Raw genomic sequence first — 17,854 nt, forward strand, 5'->3', positions numbered from 1 at the left:
CAATGACTTGATCTTACTACTTTGTCAGGGAACAAATTTAGAGACAAAAAAAGTCAAAATTAAAAGAAAACTCACTACATTTTAATCATCAGCCCCTCACTATGTGCAGCCTGACCATAGTACCTTATGGGGTCTTATACAAATATTAAAAGCCTAGTAATACTTTTTTTTGAGACGGGGTCTCTCTATGTAACTCTGGCTGTTCTGGAACCATGTAGACCAGTCTAGCCTCAAATTCACAGAAATCCTCCTGCCTCTGCCTCCTGAGTGCTAGGATTAAAGATGTATGCCTTATGCCCTGTTTTAAAGTCTAATAAATCTTAAGGATCCATGGTGCCTTATTCCAAATGACAAAACTCCAACAGCTTGTACTATACTATTTATTATTTAACAAAATGGCAATGTGCTTGATTATGTATCCAAATGTAGACCTACACAAATGGCACATGTGGTAAGACTAACTTTCCTTAACTGTATAAAGAACCCCATTCTCTTTCAGGGGATGATTTTCTCTGTCACAAACTTTCAACTGTGTCTCGCTTTCTGCAGATTTAGTCAATATTTTCTGGATATATTCTGGCCTGGTAAGTATATTTACTGAGTCCCTGGCTTGTAACAGTCATTCCTGGCATAGCAATAGATCAAAATCACCTTAGAATATAAAACAATTAGCATAATACCAAAAATTAATCTTAATTGAAAATAGTTAATAAGTCTATGGATATAAAGCAATAACTTTATTAGACTATTTAAAATTGAGATTATTTGTTTTATATATAATAAAATGTGTATGTATAATTAAAATACTATAGTAAATATTATAGGAAAATACTATAGTATAATATTATAGTAAATAATATTATAGTAAAATTACTATACACAATACTTTATATGTATCAAGAGGACATTATTAGTACTAGATATACAGTGCAATAATAGTGCACACTAAGTATTAAAGAAATATTTGTTGAAAAATGTGAATAAATGAGCTGCCTGAAGGCTCCATCTGTAGAGCAGACTAAAACTGATCAATTAACCACTCATTGTTTATATAAAATACAGATTTATCTAATGTATATCTAGTTTTGTTGCTTTAGATTGTACAGATTGGTAATTAACAAGAGATTTAACCTTTAACAGGATGTTTAAAAAATTAGAAGATTTATAGGCTAAAACTGATCAATTAACCACTCATTGTTTATATAAAATACAGATTTATCTAATGTATATCTAGTTTTGTTGCTTTAGATTGTACAGATTGGTAATTAACAAGAGATTTAACCTTTAACAGGATGTTTAAAAAATTAGAAGATTTATAGGTAGCTAACTCTTTCTAGAGGGGAGAGGGCTCACAAGCTCCAAACACCTCCCTGAAGAATTATTGGCAGTTAATTGTAATTGGAAGGGAAAGACATTTTCTTCAGCAGTATTATTGCCAATCCTAAGATATACACTTCTATACAAAACCCTTCTCCCATGCTCATAGAAGTAACCCTAATTAAACTCAATGGGTCACCAAAAACAAGAAACCACATCCATGAAAGCAGAATCAAGACTAGATGAGAAAAGGAAGTGTACCATCAGAGGGAGGGCAGCAAGAGACAGCAGTGATGCTATAATCACAATACATTATGTACATACATGAAGTACAAAAATATATATGCTTGCATCTTTTTAAAAGGGTCATTAAGAGAATATTAAATGACATTTGCTTTTGAATAATTTCTTTTATTCTATTCATCCGTATACTGTGCCTTCTAAATTCAATAAGCTTGAATTTAACTTTGATAAGAAGATATGCCACTATAATTCAGATGTCATTTAATTTTGAAAATATAGATATATTTGTAAATGCAGAAGCATATAAAAACTAGCTCATATGGCGTAATAGCTTATATAGCCTAATATATCTTTTTGTGACCTTATAATTTGATGCAAACACTAAAAGTATATGCAATTATTTCCATTGCCTTCATAGTCTGTCAAATATACAAACATCTCACTGGACATATAGTTCTCTTTATTAACCTGTAGTATATTAACTGCTTCAAAGATTTTACTATTACATTAAAAGTTTTAGCACAGATCATATTGTAATGTAAGTGATTAAAGTACTGAAGTCAGAGGTAAAACTAAGTAAAAATTAATATCTACAATGTCTGACCTTCAAATACAATTCTTCAATCAACTTCCTTTCATGTTTTAAAAGTTAGTTTTGAAGATTTCTACAAGAAGGTAAGCAAGATTAGTTCTGGTTCTTTTATTGGTGCTAAGCTCCTATTCAGAATATTTCAAGAATATTCAGTCTCTCAAACAGTAAGAGCATCACTGAAATATTAGTAATTTTACACCAATATTTAGGTTCACTTGATCTGACTGTAAAAAAGCACACATCCAATTCTACTTTAACAAACCTTGAATGTTCTGAATGGACCCGTCATCAGCCTTTATGGTAAGGATTTCTCCAGGGTTAACTTGAATGAATACAATCTAGAAATAGATAATTATTTAATAGCATACTTCCTTGTAAATCTATGGAAAAAGTCATTATTATCCTTTCTGAATAACATCCAGGTCCCCTAATTATAGGGATTTCAAAATACCCAAGGAGAAGGGTACAATTGGGTCAATGGACAGAAATTCAATACCCCTTAGTAAGAACAGCTCTTTTCCCCCACCCAAGTAATACTTTATAAGGTAATAGAAAATAGGTGCATTGAGGTGGAAAGACAACATTCCCCTCTGCATCTACCCCTAGATTAAAACCTCTATAAACAAATAAATGAAACCACAGATAACACAATTTATTTGAAGGTAAAATTCAGACATACTTGAGACCAGTATTGGGGACAAGTCCAGTTGTTATACATCTTGGGCTGAGTCATAATCTGTGAATAATTAGAATACACTGCCATGGCATTGGGGTCCAGAAGAAAACTCTCCACCTAAAAAAATGTAATTTTGCTTATAAAAATTTTTACTTTTGTCATTTTTAGAAATAACACATTTTATTATCATACACTAATAATAAAACTGAGCATCATTTTGACATTTTCATGCATGCATATATCCCAATCATTTCTGACTGTGTTATGAGAAAGTATCATCTTTGCTTTTTTTTCAAGAGACAAAAAGTTCATCTTTTTTTACATTATATATAGTGAGTTATGCCTTCTCCTGAATCTATTAAAAATACTAATTTTTAATTATATCCTTTCATTCTAGAAACCAACCCATAGAAGTCATGGCTATTTAAATACAATATTTTTCAAATATTATGTAATTGAACTTATTTCTGAATGAGCATGAAGGAATGTTATTGTTTATTAAATATACAATTTCAAAAGATATACCCTAGGAAATTGTAAATAGTAGAAATTTACAACATAAAAGTAGACATTTTAGGTTGTGCAAAGGAGTATAAAAAAAGCAGCTAAATTAATTTAAAAAGAAATGGTGTATAGGTAAGTAAGCTAGTGTTGAATGTCTTATTTTCAAAAGGCCTACAAGGAAAATAACCAATGTCGAAACCAAAACCAAAACCAAAAACTTTCCAAGAGACTATAAAACCCAATAAAAGCCAATGCCAGATTTCATAACATTTTAACCAGTTATAGAGAAACTAAAAAAGCGAAAACTTTTCTTACCTGGCACATGGGATCTCCATTGATAACTGGCCCTGTTGGAGGTATTTCAGAAAGAATAGGTGCAAGCTGGTGTTCCATTGACTCGAAAAGGATTGACTTTCACATTAAGTGATAGTTCTAAAATAAACAAACAGAAACTTACAGGTTAATTAGATGTAGTCACAATCATGTTTTTTAAATGACAAAAGACGACAAGGTTGTCTGAGAAATTCCATCTTTATTGTCCTTTCTAGGAATGGTTGAGTTAAATAGAATTAAGTTAAGGCATCATTTAAAGTAGGCACTGATCTTCATAAAAATGACAGAACCAAGTGTAGAGGTGACAGTTTCTGCTTATTTTCTCTTCATTCGTGTGAATACAAAGACAGCACATTAAGCTACATGAATAAGGGTTTAGTTAACAAGTCACTGACTATTTGATCCACTTATATCTAGTTCAAACAAACTGAGATACAGTTTATGACACTGATTATAAACAAGGTTTTATATTGTAAAGATAGCTGTAAGAATTAGCTAGTTCCCATTAATTTGTTTGAAATACAAAAATTAGCCAGCTGTCTTGGACACTAAACCCAAGAGCTCAAACTTAATGCAAAATTTTAAACCCAAACATTTAAACTCACATTTCTTCCTTGATTGAAACACTTCATCTATAGATCTCACCAAACACCAAAATAAACGCTTAGATGAAAAACAGGTAGAAAAATGTGATTACTTTCAAGATACAGAGAGAAGATGCTCAAGAGTGAACCTCTCTAGAGGGAGGCAAGTCTTGAAAGGAGGGTCTTGTGACAATTCCACAGCCTTTAGTAAAAGAACACTTATATGTCATAATTTGGTGACATTTCCTTTCCAATCTTTTAAAGTGGCCATAGGAGATTCCTTATTTATGAATATTGTTTAAAGGTAAGAATTTTGAAAAGAAAAATTTGGAGTCGTGAAGAAATATGGATTGTATCTAGTGGGGGAAAAATATAGTTTTAGGTTTGAGGAATAGTGACTCATCACTCCTTTAAGAGCTTTAATATGTTTCCTCAAAATTGCCAAACAACTTATATTATTCTAGATATCGTTTGTAATCAAGCTATTGGCTTAATTTAGGGCAAAAATTATTGCTTTGTGGTCTATTTCGATGGGTGGATTGACCAACTTATAATATTTTAAAGCAGAATCTCTCTCCTCTGTTTCCCACTCCTCTCTCTTCATCTCCTCTTTCTCTCTTCCTTTCCTCTTCCCCTTCTTTCCTTTCTCTCCCTTCCCTTCTTTCTCCCCTTCTCTTCTTTCTTCCCCCCTTCCTCTCTATCTCCTCTCCCTCCTTTCTCCCCTGCCTACTCTCCTTCTCTTCCTGCCTTTCTCTCCTCTTCTTTCTCACTCCTTAATGTGCTAAAGTTCATCAAAATTTACAATCAGTTGTCCATAAGTCATCTTAAGTTGATATCGTTTACTCTGTCTCTGCTAGAATGTGTTGGCTGTGGATGACATCCATATGCCAACAGACTCACAGTGGACAGGCTGAGGGAGAGAGCTACACCTTACTACAGACTCACAGTGGCCAGGCTGAGGGAGAGAACTACACCTTACTACAAAATGAGAAAGAACTTTTACTTGTTCTGAAATTATAATTGGTATCAGATTTTCTAAAATAGAAACATCTGAAAATTCTTCTCCCACAATTAAACATTATATGGGATTAAGTTTTCTTTTTGGAATTTTAAGTCTTTAAGCCTTACAGGTTAAGTTATCTCTATTTCATTTTACAGTATGGATAGTTAAATTATCTAATTCCCTTTTACAGTATGGGTAGCAACTTCTGTTTTCCCTTTATAACTGGGCTATTAATTTCATTATCAAAAAATCACCTTTAAATTCATATTTTGATCTTCAATTTCTTAAAGACTATTTGGGGTCTTGAGGGGTAACTCAGAGGTAAAGAATACTGACTGTTCCTTTAGAGAACCCGATTTCGATTCCCAACCCCCACATGATGGCTTACAGAAGTTACAACCTTCTGTAACTCAAATTCCAAGTGATTCAATGCTCTCTTCTGCCCCCCCATGGGCACCAGGCCTGCACATAATGTACAAATACATGTGTAGACAAACTATTCACACACATAAAATAAAATGTTAATAAAAATGTAATGTACTATGACTTTATATAACCACCAAAACTTAGGCATAATAATATCACAATTATTTCAACGAAGACATACTTATCCTTTTAAACATATATAACAAAATATCAACAATCAAGGTATAAAAGCTCTAGGACTGAACTTCCATAGTTCTATCACTGCTATTACAGTCAAAAGTGGACTAAAGGAACAAAAACATACACCTTTCCTATCTACATGCAGTTTAGCAACTTCTTTAAACACAGATTTTGTCCATTAGGCACAAGTAAGCTAGATAAGTATACAATTAAGGACAATTTGACAAAGACTTGGTTGCCAAGGATTTTTTTCTAGTGTAGAGAATTTCTAGGGTTGCTTCATTAAATACCTCTTTCCCAACATAATCTATTTTCCACCTCATTAAATAGTCAATTAACTACTCTATAAGGTGAAGTGCCTTTTTCAATGAAGCTTTAATAGTTTTGCTTTTCAGGCTCTTGAAGTTTGGTGAAAAAAAATCCCATAGATGCTTCCATTCTGCCAGTCCATTTTCCTTACAAATTCACTATTATTCTGCTATTACTTTGTACTGTAATTGGCCTATGACTGTAATGAGTTAATGTAAAAGAACTTGAAAGAAGACAAAAAAATGCTTTGTCAGAAAAAGCACAAAACTGTGAGTGGTGTTTGTGCAACTTCAAATCTCCTGATTCATTTCGATAAATTTACTGTGTATGAATAAAATTTATTGACTGTGGCCAAACTAAGGAATTAGAAAAGACAGAGAAACAATGCGCTTTTTAGAAGCAAAATAGCTTTAGAAATTGATCAGAAAATGTTAAAACAGACACATTCAGGCTTCTTAGCTCTTTTTGTACTTTTAATTTTAAGGTGGTTCTAGATTCATGACTTCTCAATCTTGGAATTTAAGAAACTGTTACATTTAAAAAGTGCTGTTGCAATCAAATTGTTTTTTTTTAAATTCTCACTATGTACATGTTGAAGCTAAACTATATTACCATAAACACCCAATGTAACAAACAAAAGGAACACAAGGAAATATTCTTTTTGGGGAATTGCCTTATGCTATAGTTCAATTAAATGGATGATCCATATATTCATGCACTGCTATTCTGCTGTAAGAACATGGATATTTCAAATAGGCAGCTTTGATACCTCACTCTGTCTGCTCCAACAACTAGAACAATTCGGAAATTACGTACATACATGCTCAACTAGACTATGTGCAAGTCATTTCCAAAGGAATAAATGAACTTCAGACATTATTTTCAACTTTTGTTGAGAGCAGAAAATATATCATATGTCTAACCTGATTAGGAATCGGTTCTTGTAAATACTGATTGATATGATTAGAAGAACATTATTTTAAAATATATTTTTAGATTTTTTTCTTGCCCCAGGTTTTCTGTTTGAATTTAACTTTTAACTTTATACAAAACACAGTTTGTATTTCTTTGATAGCCGTATTAATTATGTAGGGATTTAATAGGGCTTATTGGTGAAAGAGAACAGGTGATGTTACTATTTCTGTATTTTTTGTTTTCTGTCAAAGAAGGTAGAGTGAATTGTTTTATTGTGAAGTCTGATGGTCAAAAGACCTGGGGCAAATTCTTGCTTTGCCCCTTATTAGGCAAGTTCTGCTTTGTTTGTATTCTTCACTGCTGAGTTCTTAACAGGCACTCCAGAAATGCTGGAGGAAGGCTGGATGCTTTACCTGCAAATGACCTACTCTACTAGGCAATCACCAGAAAATAGTCCCAATTACAAAGTGTTCAAAATTAGATGCTGTATTTCCAAAGAAAAGAGCGCTTGCTAAATAATGGAGTTTACTATATAAATGAATTACTATTTTGACGACCACTGGCTTTCCCTGTGCATAAGGCGAACAGAAGTACAAGCTTCAAATTAAAAATGAAGGCTTCCTAATTTAGAGATAAGCCCATTTCTGTAAAAAAAATCATTCAAGGTATTTGCTATTTTTGAGGTTTTTAGTATTTATTTATTATTTGGTATTTGCTATTTTAAGTAGCTAATATCAGAGAAATCTATTTTATTTAAATAAAAAAGTGAATGTCTCTAACATCATCTATTGAAAGACATTCCAACTACATTTTCTCATGAATAAAACAGTTGAACTAGGAAACAGACTCTGAAGGTGGCAACCTCAGGAATGATGCAAATGCCAATATTTTTGGCTCTTTACCAAATATGGGGGCGCACAGAGAGGTCAATGAACATCAGAAGACATAGTCAGAACTTACCTCCAGGCTCCTTTCAGGACATCCCAGGCCCTGGTTCAAAAGACCACTTTAATTCTGAAACTGAGGTTAAAACCCATACCCAGTGTAAGGCAATGTTTACCAGAGAGCATCCATTAAATGTCCCCATTAATAAATACATTGCATTTGGATTGGCACATCATATTTATACATATTTATGAGGTACAATGGGATGCTTTGATTTGTGCAGTCAATTGACTCAGGAGATTTATCATTTCTTCATGATGAGTGTATTCACAGTCCTTCTATTTTTAGATACATTATATAATACTATTAATTGTATTCATTGCGCTGTACACTATATTAACTCACAAAGATGTGCTTATTTTTGCTACAAATGCCTTCTCAGAGTACTTCAAGAAGTTTAATTAAAGAAAGCAAACACTAAAGGACTGGGCAGATCAGAGCCCCCAAACCCATGGAAAAGCCAGGAAAAGTCTAAGACCCCAGTACTTTGAGGACGGGTAGGTGGAACCCTGGGGCTTGCTGCCTAGCCAGTGTGTCAATTAGGAAGCTGCAGGTTCAATCACAGAACCCACCTCAAAAAGGTGGAGAGAGATTGACCTCTGGTCTCCATATGTCCTTTATTGTGCAGGAGTGCACCTACATACACTTATGTACACAAACCTATATATCACGCATGTATGCATGTGCACACACAATACAAATACATTCACTATACAGGAGAACTAACATTAAAAATAGTTAAAACAGGGGGCTGGACAGATGGCTCAGACTTAAGAGCATTGCCTGCTCTTCCAGAGGTCCTGAGTTCAATTCCCAGCAAGCACTTGGTGATTAATAACCTATAATGAGATCTGATGCCCTCTTCTGGCCTGCAGGCATACATGCAGGAAAAATGCTGTATACAAAATAAATAAATGTTTTTAGAAAAAGAAAAAATAGTTAAAATAGCCATAAAAACAGAAAATGAATATTGGTCCTTTAGTATATGCTAAGCACCATTCATCTATAAAGCCATCTAATGCTTACAATAGCATATGAAGTAGGCAATTTATTATATTGTTATTATGTACTGAGTGTCTAACTTGTGATTGGCATATACCTGATATTGTGTGCAACCAATAGGGGACCTTTCAAAGTTTAAAGTCTTTTGAGGAAGGACCTTCAGTTGTTCTCTTCCTTGGCTGCCTCTCCCTTTGGTCTTGCTCCTCCTCTTTGCTGAGAGTCAAAGCCAGGGCCTTGCCCATGCTGAGGAGGTGGTCTGCTCTCAAGCAACAGTCCCAGCTCTGAGAGCATTGAGAGCTAAGATACACTGGGTAAGAATTTAATGACTTTTAGCTTTTGCTCTGTCCACATAATCTGGAGGCCAAAACAGAGAACTGCCTTAATGTCAGTTTCTTTCCGGTTTATCTTCTAACCTAATTTACCTTATAACCTATCATCTCTATATTTATTTCTTAATTCATCCATATAAGACTGTGTTGCCTTTTTTCTCCCTGAGATAAGGTTTCTCTGTGTTGCCCTGGATGTTCTGGAACTCACTCTATAGGCCCGGGCTGGCCACAAACTGGGGTTCCACCTGCTTCTGCCTCCAGAGAGCTGGGATTAAAGGCACGGCCACCACCTTCTGGCTGACTGTGTAGTCTTAACTTTAGCTTTTCACTCTTTCATAATTCCCATTAACATTGCTTTCTAATTTGCATGTCTCAGAATGGAAAATACCATATCCTCATGTATAATAAAGAGTAATGCTGGTAATACATCTAAATCAAAGTATTAAATTTACAAATGAAAGTCCATGTGGTAAATACATGCCATCTACCTGCTTGCTTAGAAAACTCCAATTTTAGTATACTATAACTTGATTCATTTCCCCTTAAATATCAGCATTCAAAACTCAAGAAGGATTTAACTTTCTAGGGATACTAATTACTATTTCGTGGTATTATCAATTTGTGAAAATGCACTACAGTTTTCAGATTAATGAGTCTACACATATTTGTATAGACCTAGTACACAAACCTACTTGTTAAATGGAGCCACTTATATAAAACAAAGTTCTAAACTGAGTATAGTAAAACAATATGTAATAATGACAGTAATTCCAGAAATAAGTAGGAAATGGAGAGATCAATGGTGCTTGAAATGATCGATAAATGGTTCTTTCTTTTTTTAAGCTTTATTATGTATTCTGCCTGCATGTATGCTTGTAGCCCAGAAGAGGGCGCCAGATCCCATTACAGATGGTTGTGAGCCGCCACGTGGTTGCTCAGAATTGAACTCAGAACCTCTGGAAGAGCAGACAGTGCTCTTAACCACTGAGCCATCTCGCCAGTCCCCCATAGATTGTTCTCAAAGTGAACTATGAACTGTGTATTTATATTAGCAAACTTCAAAGACTTCTTATTATCTTTCAAATATTTAATTAGATCAGTATACATATACATATGAAGATTGTTTCTAGGAAAACATAATTTATGATGGAATATAATGATATATTGTAGAAGAAATAACAAAATGTAGGAATATTAATTGGCCTAATCTTTTCTCTACTGAAGCCAGAGAAAAGCTATTTGAACTCCATGACCTTTTATACAACAGTAGCTATAGCGAATAGTTAAAATTCACATCTTAAATTCTTTTCTCTTATAAAATCAGAGGACTATTATTAACTATTTATTTCCTCTGTAACAGTAATTTCACAAATGTTCAACACAGCCTCTAGTGGAGTCTTTAGAGAATGTGGAAGATCGATGGCACAGGATCAAGCTTGACACAGACCAGATACCACACACACGCACACACACACACACACACACACACACACACACACACACACACACACATCACACCACCACCACCAATATTCCAAAGTTTTCCAAAATTACTTAGCTTTAGAAATGCATATCTCTAATATTCAAATAATTATGGGCTAGCCAGTAAGCTTGATAAAAATATACTCTGTGAAAAAGCACAAAATGAAGATGAACATTATAAATAATATCAATAAAAATTTTCCTGAAAAATGGGCACAAGAGGCACTAATGGAGAATAAATACAAAAAGCTCATGTAGTTACAGTTTTGAAATTGCTACATTGTAGGAGATGGGAACTTTTAAAGTTGGAAATGTAGGCTTTGGGCCTGGCAGTGCACCCCTCTAATTCTGGCACTCAGGATGCTGAGACAGGAGAAGCGTGCCTGAAGGCAGCCTTAACTACAAGGGTTGACTTTATCTCAAGGGAAGTCAGAGACTTAACATATGATTCGTTTATATTGATGAAAACGAAACATTAAAGATAACCCTCAGTGTCCTGTTTAGTAATTTTTGTATAGAATATTTGCAAAAGATGTTGATTACAAATTTTCAATATTGTTGGAGAACTTGCCAGCAATGGGTTGTTAACCAAAAGACACAGCTGTTGAGCAGACTATATTGCTTTTCAATAAAATAAGAAGAGAAATAATACTTCAGATAAAATAGAAAAGTGATTTGAAGTCTAAGTAGTTTAGTACTTTTGGCATACATAAAGACTGATTCTAAAAGTTGAAACTTTAGAATAGAAAGATAAAAAATGATGGTGGTATATGTCCATAATCCCAGCTACATGATAGCTTGAGGAAAAATGATCACAGGTTTCATCATGGCAAAAAGAAAAAATCCCACATACAACTTCCTCAAAACAGCAAATAAACCCAAAACCAAAAGTAAATAAAAATAAAAATAAACAAAAGAACTTCTAGACAAACAAAAATCTGAACAAATCTATGTGTAGCATGCATTCAACTGTGGCTAGCACTTTTCTGTGCATATACATATGTGCAGAAAATAGATTAGATACAAATGTAACTGGACTTTACCAGTGGTGGACTTCAGTTGGCTGGTGTAACAAGTGACTTATAATTTTAAAAATTATTTTCCTATTTCAACTTTAAAATTTAAACACAAGTATAAATGGAGAAAAGGGAGAGAACAAACCTAGAATAAATGTGCATTTTTACAATATGCATTAAAATGCCAAAATCAAGGTTCTTCTTGGTACCTTTCCATCCCTCATTCATTGATGTGTGTGCTGGGGAAAGAAAACTTATCAGGAGAACTTATACATATTCAAGTAGATGAGAATACATAAATTTTTTAAAATATAAAGTGCCTATGGGAATATGGTATCTAAATAAGCTTGAGAAGTTAGAGAAAATTTTAAAATATTGGTTGGTTTTGGGTTCTTAACAGAAATAAAGAATTATGAAATGTTAGTTCTAGTGTCCTATGATAAGAAGCAGTTACATTCGTCACAAAACATCTTTTGGTGTCACTACCAGATTTGGACTCTGGGACAGTTTGGGTTGACCTAGAATGGAATTTTTAACTTCAAAGTTAAAAGTTTCTCCGTTAAGAAACACTTACGCTACATCTTGTCTTGTTGTGATTCTTTTGTATTTCATTTATTTATTCACTTTAAATCTGGCTTATGTTACATCTTAAGGGTAATTCCTCCAAGAGAAGTTCTAACTACAAATGCCAGTCATAACTGAGAAATTATGCTTGGCTTTGGCAATGGTCAGTTGGCTCATATGTATGTTATCTGTGTCTTTCCTGGATTTGAATGTTGTCTCCCTTTGATGAAAGAAATTATACATTCAGGTAAAAGGGTTCTTTTAAAGAATTTAAGATGCTACAAATTATTAAAGTAAGATCTGTATGAATATATTTTATTTTGTCAGATATTCCTCTTTACAACTACTAAATTTCGTAGATTGAAGGATACAGCCTTATCACAGAAGAACAAGATGTTACCATTAAAAAGGTTGATTTTAAAATGTCATTTCCTCCTTAAATTTAGAAAATCTACTGAATTTATGCTCTCAAACTATTATTAAGCATCAAATTATACTGAACATCAAAAAGTATGACCAAATAGAATATCTTAAATTGTACACTTCAAAAATGTGAACTTTTCCACAGGTGAATTACTTTCAACTCTTGAATCTTTTAAGAAGAAAACGACTCACTTTTAACAAAGTAACAAAGAATGTATGTTTAATAAGTTTAAATCTGTCCTTTAGCTTATTCAGTTCACTAGTGTAATTACAACAGAAGGAGAATGTGTGAAAAACTTGTTTTCAGTTTGAGTGAAAGTTTTGGTGATAGCGGTGAACTCTGATTCTAAGTCACAGCAAAACAAAGGGAAGCAAACAAAATGTAAAACTTCTCTCGTGTGAAGATCTGAGAGATCATGAGAGCTGGCAAGTCTAAGCAGCAGATCGTTTTAAACTTCCTTTTCCTCAAATATTTCCAGAATAAATTTTATTATGAACTGCAATTGCATTTTATAGCACAGTTCCAATATAATAGAAGAGAAGTTGAGATTTTGTTTTCTTGGTCAATCTAATTTTTCTGAACTAGAGATACAAGGAGTTTTGCCTAGAGCTTAAAACTGGAGTTGAGGTCCTAGGACATCAGGATTGTGTTAGTGGGCACAGAGCAATTTAAACTAAGGGGTGATGTTGGAATCAGGACTTCAAGGGCTTCATAAGTCAGTGAAGTAAAAGGTCCTTACTCTTCTGCTAAAATCTGGCACTCAGCAGTGATGAGCTGCATGGAGCCACATTGGTCTGGAAAGATTTCAACACTGGCTTGCTTTGAGGTGGACACAAAAACAGGTGGAAAAAATTTCCCCTAAAGCTATGCTTTTCAATCCTGCCATTCAGGTTTCTACTTACTGTTGAATGAAAAAGGCGTTATTAGGCATTTAAAAAAAAAGAATATTCTCAGGAGACTATCTTTAATTTGCCACCCTTCATGAACATTTTGCGCCTTGATTAGTGATTAAAGTTAACATGTACCCCATTTGTGGAGAAAAACGGGAGCACAAGTTTCTGAGAACTAATTTTCCGTTCTTCCCAAAACAAAAGTAAGGTAACAAAACATGTAAAACCTAACTGTGGTGGTCATTTACAAAAATAAACCATGAAAGCTCCCTGGTATTCCTGTTACGCACTCTATACGACACAGATATTACTTTAAGAATCATATTTCAAGTATATTCATTATGTGGAATGTCAAAGGAGGGGGCAGAGTGCGCCAGAGCCGGCAAGGCACAGGGAACTTTGGTGCGCAGAGCCCAGCCCCGAGGTAGCAAAGGTTGATTTCTCCTCTTCCAGGTGTTTAAGTTTTGAATCAATGTTTAAATTTCTTAATCTCCTTTAATCTGTCAGAATAATGAGAAAATGATTACTAATTGCTTAAATGAATTCTGCATCAAAATAATTTGAAAGCAATTAATTTGTTTGTTAAGTAGACAAAATTCGGGATGAGAAATTTCCAACTGTACGACCGGAAAGGAGCCAGACAACTTGATTCAGAATATTTCACAAGGCAACTAATTCAAGCAAGCAAGTAACAATAAGAAGAAAATAAGTAGAAAATTCAAGGACATTACCAGTTAGTTTTCTTCTAAGTTTAGGAAAAGTTTACATCCATGAAAATAACGATACCTTCAAGGCACGATTCAAAAGTACAGATATAAAACAAAACAAAACACCAATGATTTCCCAACAATCTTTCCACCCTAAGCCATAAATATTTATCCCTTAGGTGGCTAAATAAATGATGCCCAGCGCAGGGCAATCAATCCTCTTGTGTACATTCCTCAAGGAATCTAAATTTCTCCCCCCAATAAAGTAAGCACCTAGTTCACTTACCAGTCAATGTATAACGAAAAAGAAAAAGGCACAGGACAGAATTAGAAAAGATTTTCTGCAAAGCGTTCACAGAGAGGTAGAGCCCCGAATTCTGTGACTAATTGCAAATAGAAAAGTACAGTTGCTGCAAAGTCAAGGAGCATACCTAAGCAGATACAAAAATGCTTCTCCAAAAGCCTCACTCTTCATTCAGGTACTTCTCGATCTGACTCCAGCTATCAAGAGATCCGGCGACAGTGACCAATTCAAGATTAAGTAAAATAAAAGACCGGGCTGGAAAACAGTCACAAATACAAAGACAAGCAAGCGAAGCTAAGCGAAGAAAGGGAGCTGGCGGGACCTATGGGGCCGGCCACCGGACGCGAGGCACAGGAGAGCGGTGGAAGGTCCATGCGGCACCCAAAGGCTGGAGGAGACCGCGCCTTTTACTAGGTCTGAATGAAGCCGAAAGCCCAGATGTAGGAGGAACTTTCGGTGTCCTCTCGCCCTCCCCCCACTCCCGGATCACAAACTCAGAAACTCTTCCCTCCAAAAATATCCCCTCACCTCCTCGAGTCGGCCCCAGCAGCGGTGTAACCCTATCCATCAGCATCCCAGCAACAGGCACATCCAGCCCCTGGCCTGCTGGCCCCGCCCCGCCCCGCCCCCTCGCCCCTCGCCGCCCCTCCCTCGCCGCCTCGTGCTCCTCTCCCGTTCCATCCGGTCACCACCGCACCGTCCGTGCCCCTCGGCGCACCCGGCAGGCCTGCTCACGCCCCCTTGGCGGGGCGGCCAGCCCGCGTCTCCAAAGACGCCAACAGCCGTTGAGGGGTGGGGGGTGGGGGGGTGGAGAGAGAAAGGCACAAAGTTAGGAGCTACAGCAGCAGCTGTTCGGAGCCCAAAGACTGAGAGGGGAGGGGTGAGAAAGAAAAAGTGACAGGAAAAGAAAAACAAGAGTGGCTGGGGGCCTGCGCCCCCCGCTGTCGACGCAGTGGGGTCACAGGCCCGCGGCCCCAGGAGGGTACCAACAGACTAACCAGGCCACCAGGTCAGGGGAAAAGGGAGGGAGGGGGCGGGGACTGGCCGTGGCTCCTTGACCGCCCCTCTCACCCGGTGCTGACAAAGATCCCATTCTTTCCCATTATCCCTGGTGGGTCTTCTCTGTCCTTTAAGCCCCTGAGCTTTTCCGAAAGCCCTGGACCTCATTGCTATAGTGTGCAAGCAACAAGTTATTTCAGGAACAACTGAGAGTGGTGGATTGAGCACTCCAGGGTTTCAATGGCTGAGATTTTCGGGCACAGAACGACCTCTGCTTCTGAGGTCTGCACAAGCAAAATGAGCCCAAGTGAGTGCCAGGCTTGGTGCAAAGGAGCTAGCTGAAAAGCATTGTACCCCCACCCCGACCCCCAACCAGGGAAGAAATACCACCATCAAACTTTATCTACTTGCCCCTCTCTTGCCTTTTTGTCATTGTTTTCGAGGTCTCTTAATCTGACCCTGAGAACTCACTAGTGACGGTGCAGCGGTTCTCCTTTTCTTGGCCAAGGTCTGTCAGTTGAGAGAGGTTCCCATTCCCAGATCTAGATAGTTCTGGCCCTACTGAGACTCTGCAGGCGGTCCTTAGTTGGTCCCAGATCTGTCCCATACAGCTGCCAGCCTCTGTTGCCAGGCTTTCTGAAAGGGGGTTAAAACTCATCGATGGACATCAAAGGACACTGACTCAGTGCGTGTCTACCCCCAACCCCCAGGCCCCGGAATGGAAAGCCACTGCTCTGAGTTCTTTCATATGAGGGCCTTTTACCTCTTTGTATACTACGCTATTCACTCATTTGCGAAATCGTGGGACCGGCCAACCTTTTCTTCCGTTCTCTTGTGAGATTAGCACTCCCAATTTGCAAACCTATCTCCTTGGTCATTTTATTGTGTGGATTCTGTTTCGTAAGGGTCTGTGGCAGCTGCGGCCCCAAAGTGAAAGGATCCAGAAGAGGAAATTGCTGAATCATAGAATTGGACACAAGTGTTCTTCTAACAAAAGGATTTGTGAGGGGAAAGGGCAGGGACACTTATAAAATACTATAACTCACAAAGAACGGTGTGGCCAGGCTCCTTCTTTCCTGCCAACTTCCACCCCCCATCCCTGTCATCTCCAATAAAAGGATTTGAAATTTTCCCTAGCCTGGCTAAGGCCAGCGTAAACAAACTGTCCTTAAGAGTTGTAGAGATGCTAATGTCTGACAGGAGACAAGTGCCAGGAGCCCAGTTTGTGATATGGTGATTCTCAGAGGGATGTTGAGTCAATTCAATTCAATTAAGCTGCCTTATATTTTAGAGTCCTTTGATGTGGCATCAGATAGAAAGAGATACATTCCCAGCTTCATAAACTGAGGCAGTCTGGGGGACTGGGAGACTATGTCAGGGTAGCAAGGATTGAAGATATCAGACAAGCAGGACAGCTCTGTGGAATGATTCGGGGACTACCCGTCTCTGGTCAAGGTAAGACAAGGGACAACTAAGAACAAAGTAAGCTCGGAGAGAGTTGGGCAGGACCTATAACTAGGAACTGGAAAGGAGCAGGGAAACTAACAGGACTTGATATTTGAGTCCCTAATAGGAACCAATCTATATGATGCCGGGGAGGAAGCAAAAAGTTTCTGGGAGAGACTGACCCGGACAAAGATCGGAAAGAAAATCACTTGATATAATGTAGAGGACAGGATGCAAGAATCATTAAGCAAATTTCTCACTGAAGGGAGTAAGGAGGGCCAGGGAAGGGGGCTTGCTCTTTAGTTACAAGACTGTTCTCCTACTTATCAGCCTTGTTATGCACACTGTACAGAGCACAGTGGCCCACGTTTCAGTTTGCAGCACTACAGTGTGCCTGATGGAGAAGAGGCTTTAGGACCAGGGAGGCTGCCAGAGTTGAAAGAAGACCTTTGGAGGGGCAAGGGCCATGTCTTACTAAGATTTTTATCTCTATCATGATCTCCTGATTTAACTAACTTAAAAAATAAAAGTAAATCAAGCAAGAGAGTCGACTTAGTGGCTCCCTGAGTGTTGTTTTAATCAGGGATAGTTTCTTTGCAGAGGTATTTAAAAGCTCATACAGAGGTAGCATTTATTCACCAGATAAATGTCAGATAACCAGGAT

General features: G+C 36.8%; 1 protein-coding gene across 5 annotated transcripts in view; it reads right to left on the reverse strand.

Moving 5' to 3' along the window:
* The window catches only part of Fndc3c1 (fibronectin type III domain containing 3C1), a 68,571-nt gene extending 53,227 nt beyond the window's left edge, over positions 1-15,344 (reverse strand). For 2 of the 5 annotated variants that reach the window (XM_039099739.2, XM_039099738.2), the window contains exons 1-4: positions 4,271-4,557; positions 3,648-3,764; positions 2,832-2,945; positions 2,415-2,490 (exon numbers count right to left, since the gene is read on the reverse strand). In XM_039099739.2, coding sequence (XP_038955667.1) covers positions 2,415-2,490; positions 2,832-2,945; positions 3,648-3,725 — 268 coding nt within the window. In that variant the 5' untranslated portion in view covers positions 3,726-3,764; positions 4,271-4,557. Of the gene's footprint in view, positions 1-2,414; positions 2,491-2,831; positions 2,946-3,647; positions 3,765-4,270; positions 4,558-14,872 lie in introns of those variants that run through there. The other 3 variants (XM_063280022.1, XM_063280023.1, NM_001191722.1) reach the window with 3 other exon arrangements.
* Positions 15,345-17,854: the final 2,510 nt, after the last annotated feature.

This window comes from Rattus norvegicus, chromosome X, assembly GCF_036323735.1.
Source record: "Rattus norvegicus strain BN/NHsdMcwi chromosome X, GRCr8, whole genome shotgun sequence".
NCBI classification, from domain to species: Eukaryota; Metazoa; Chordata; class Mammalia; order Rodentia; family Muridae; genus Rattus; species Rattus norvegicus.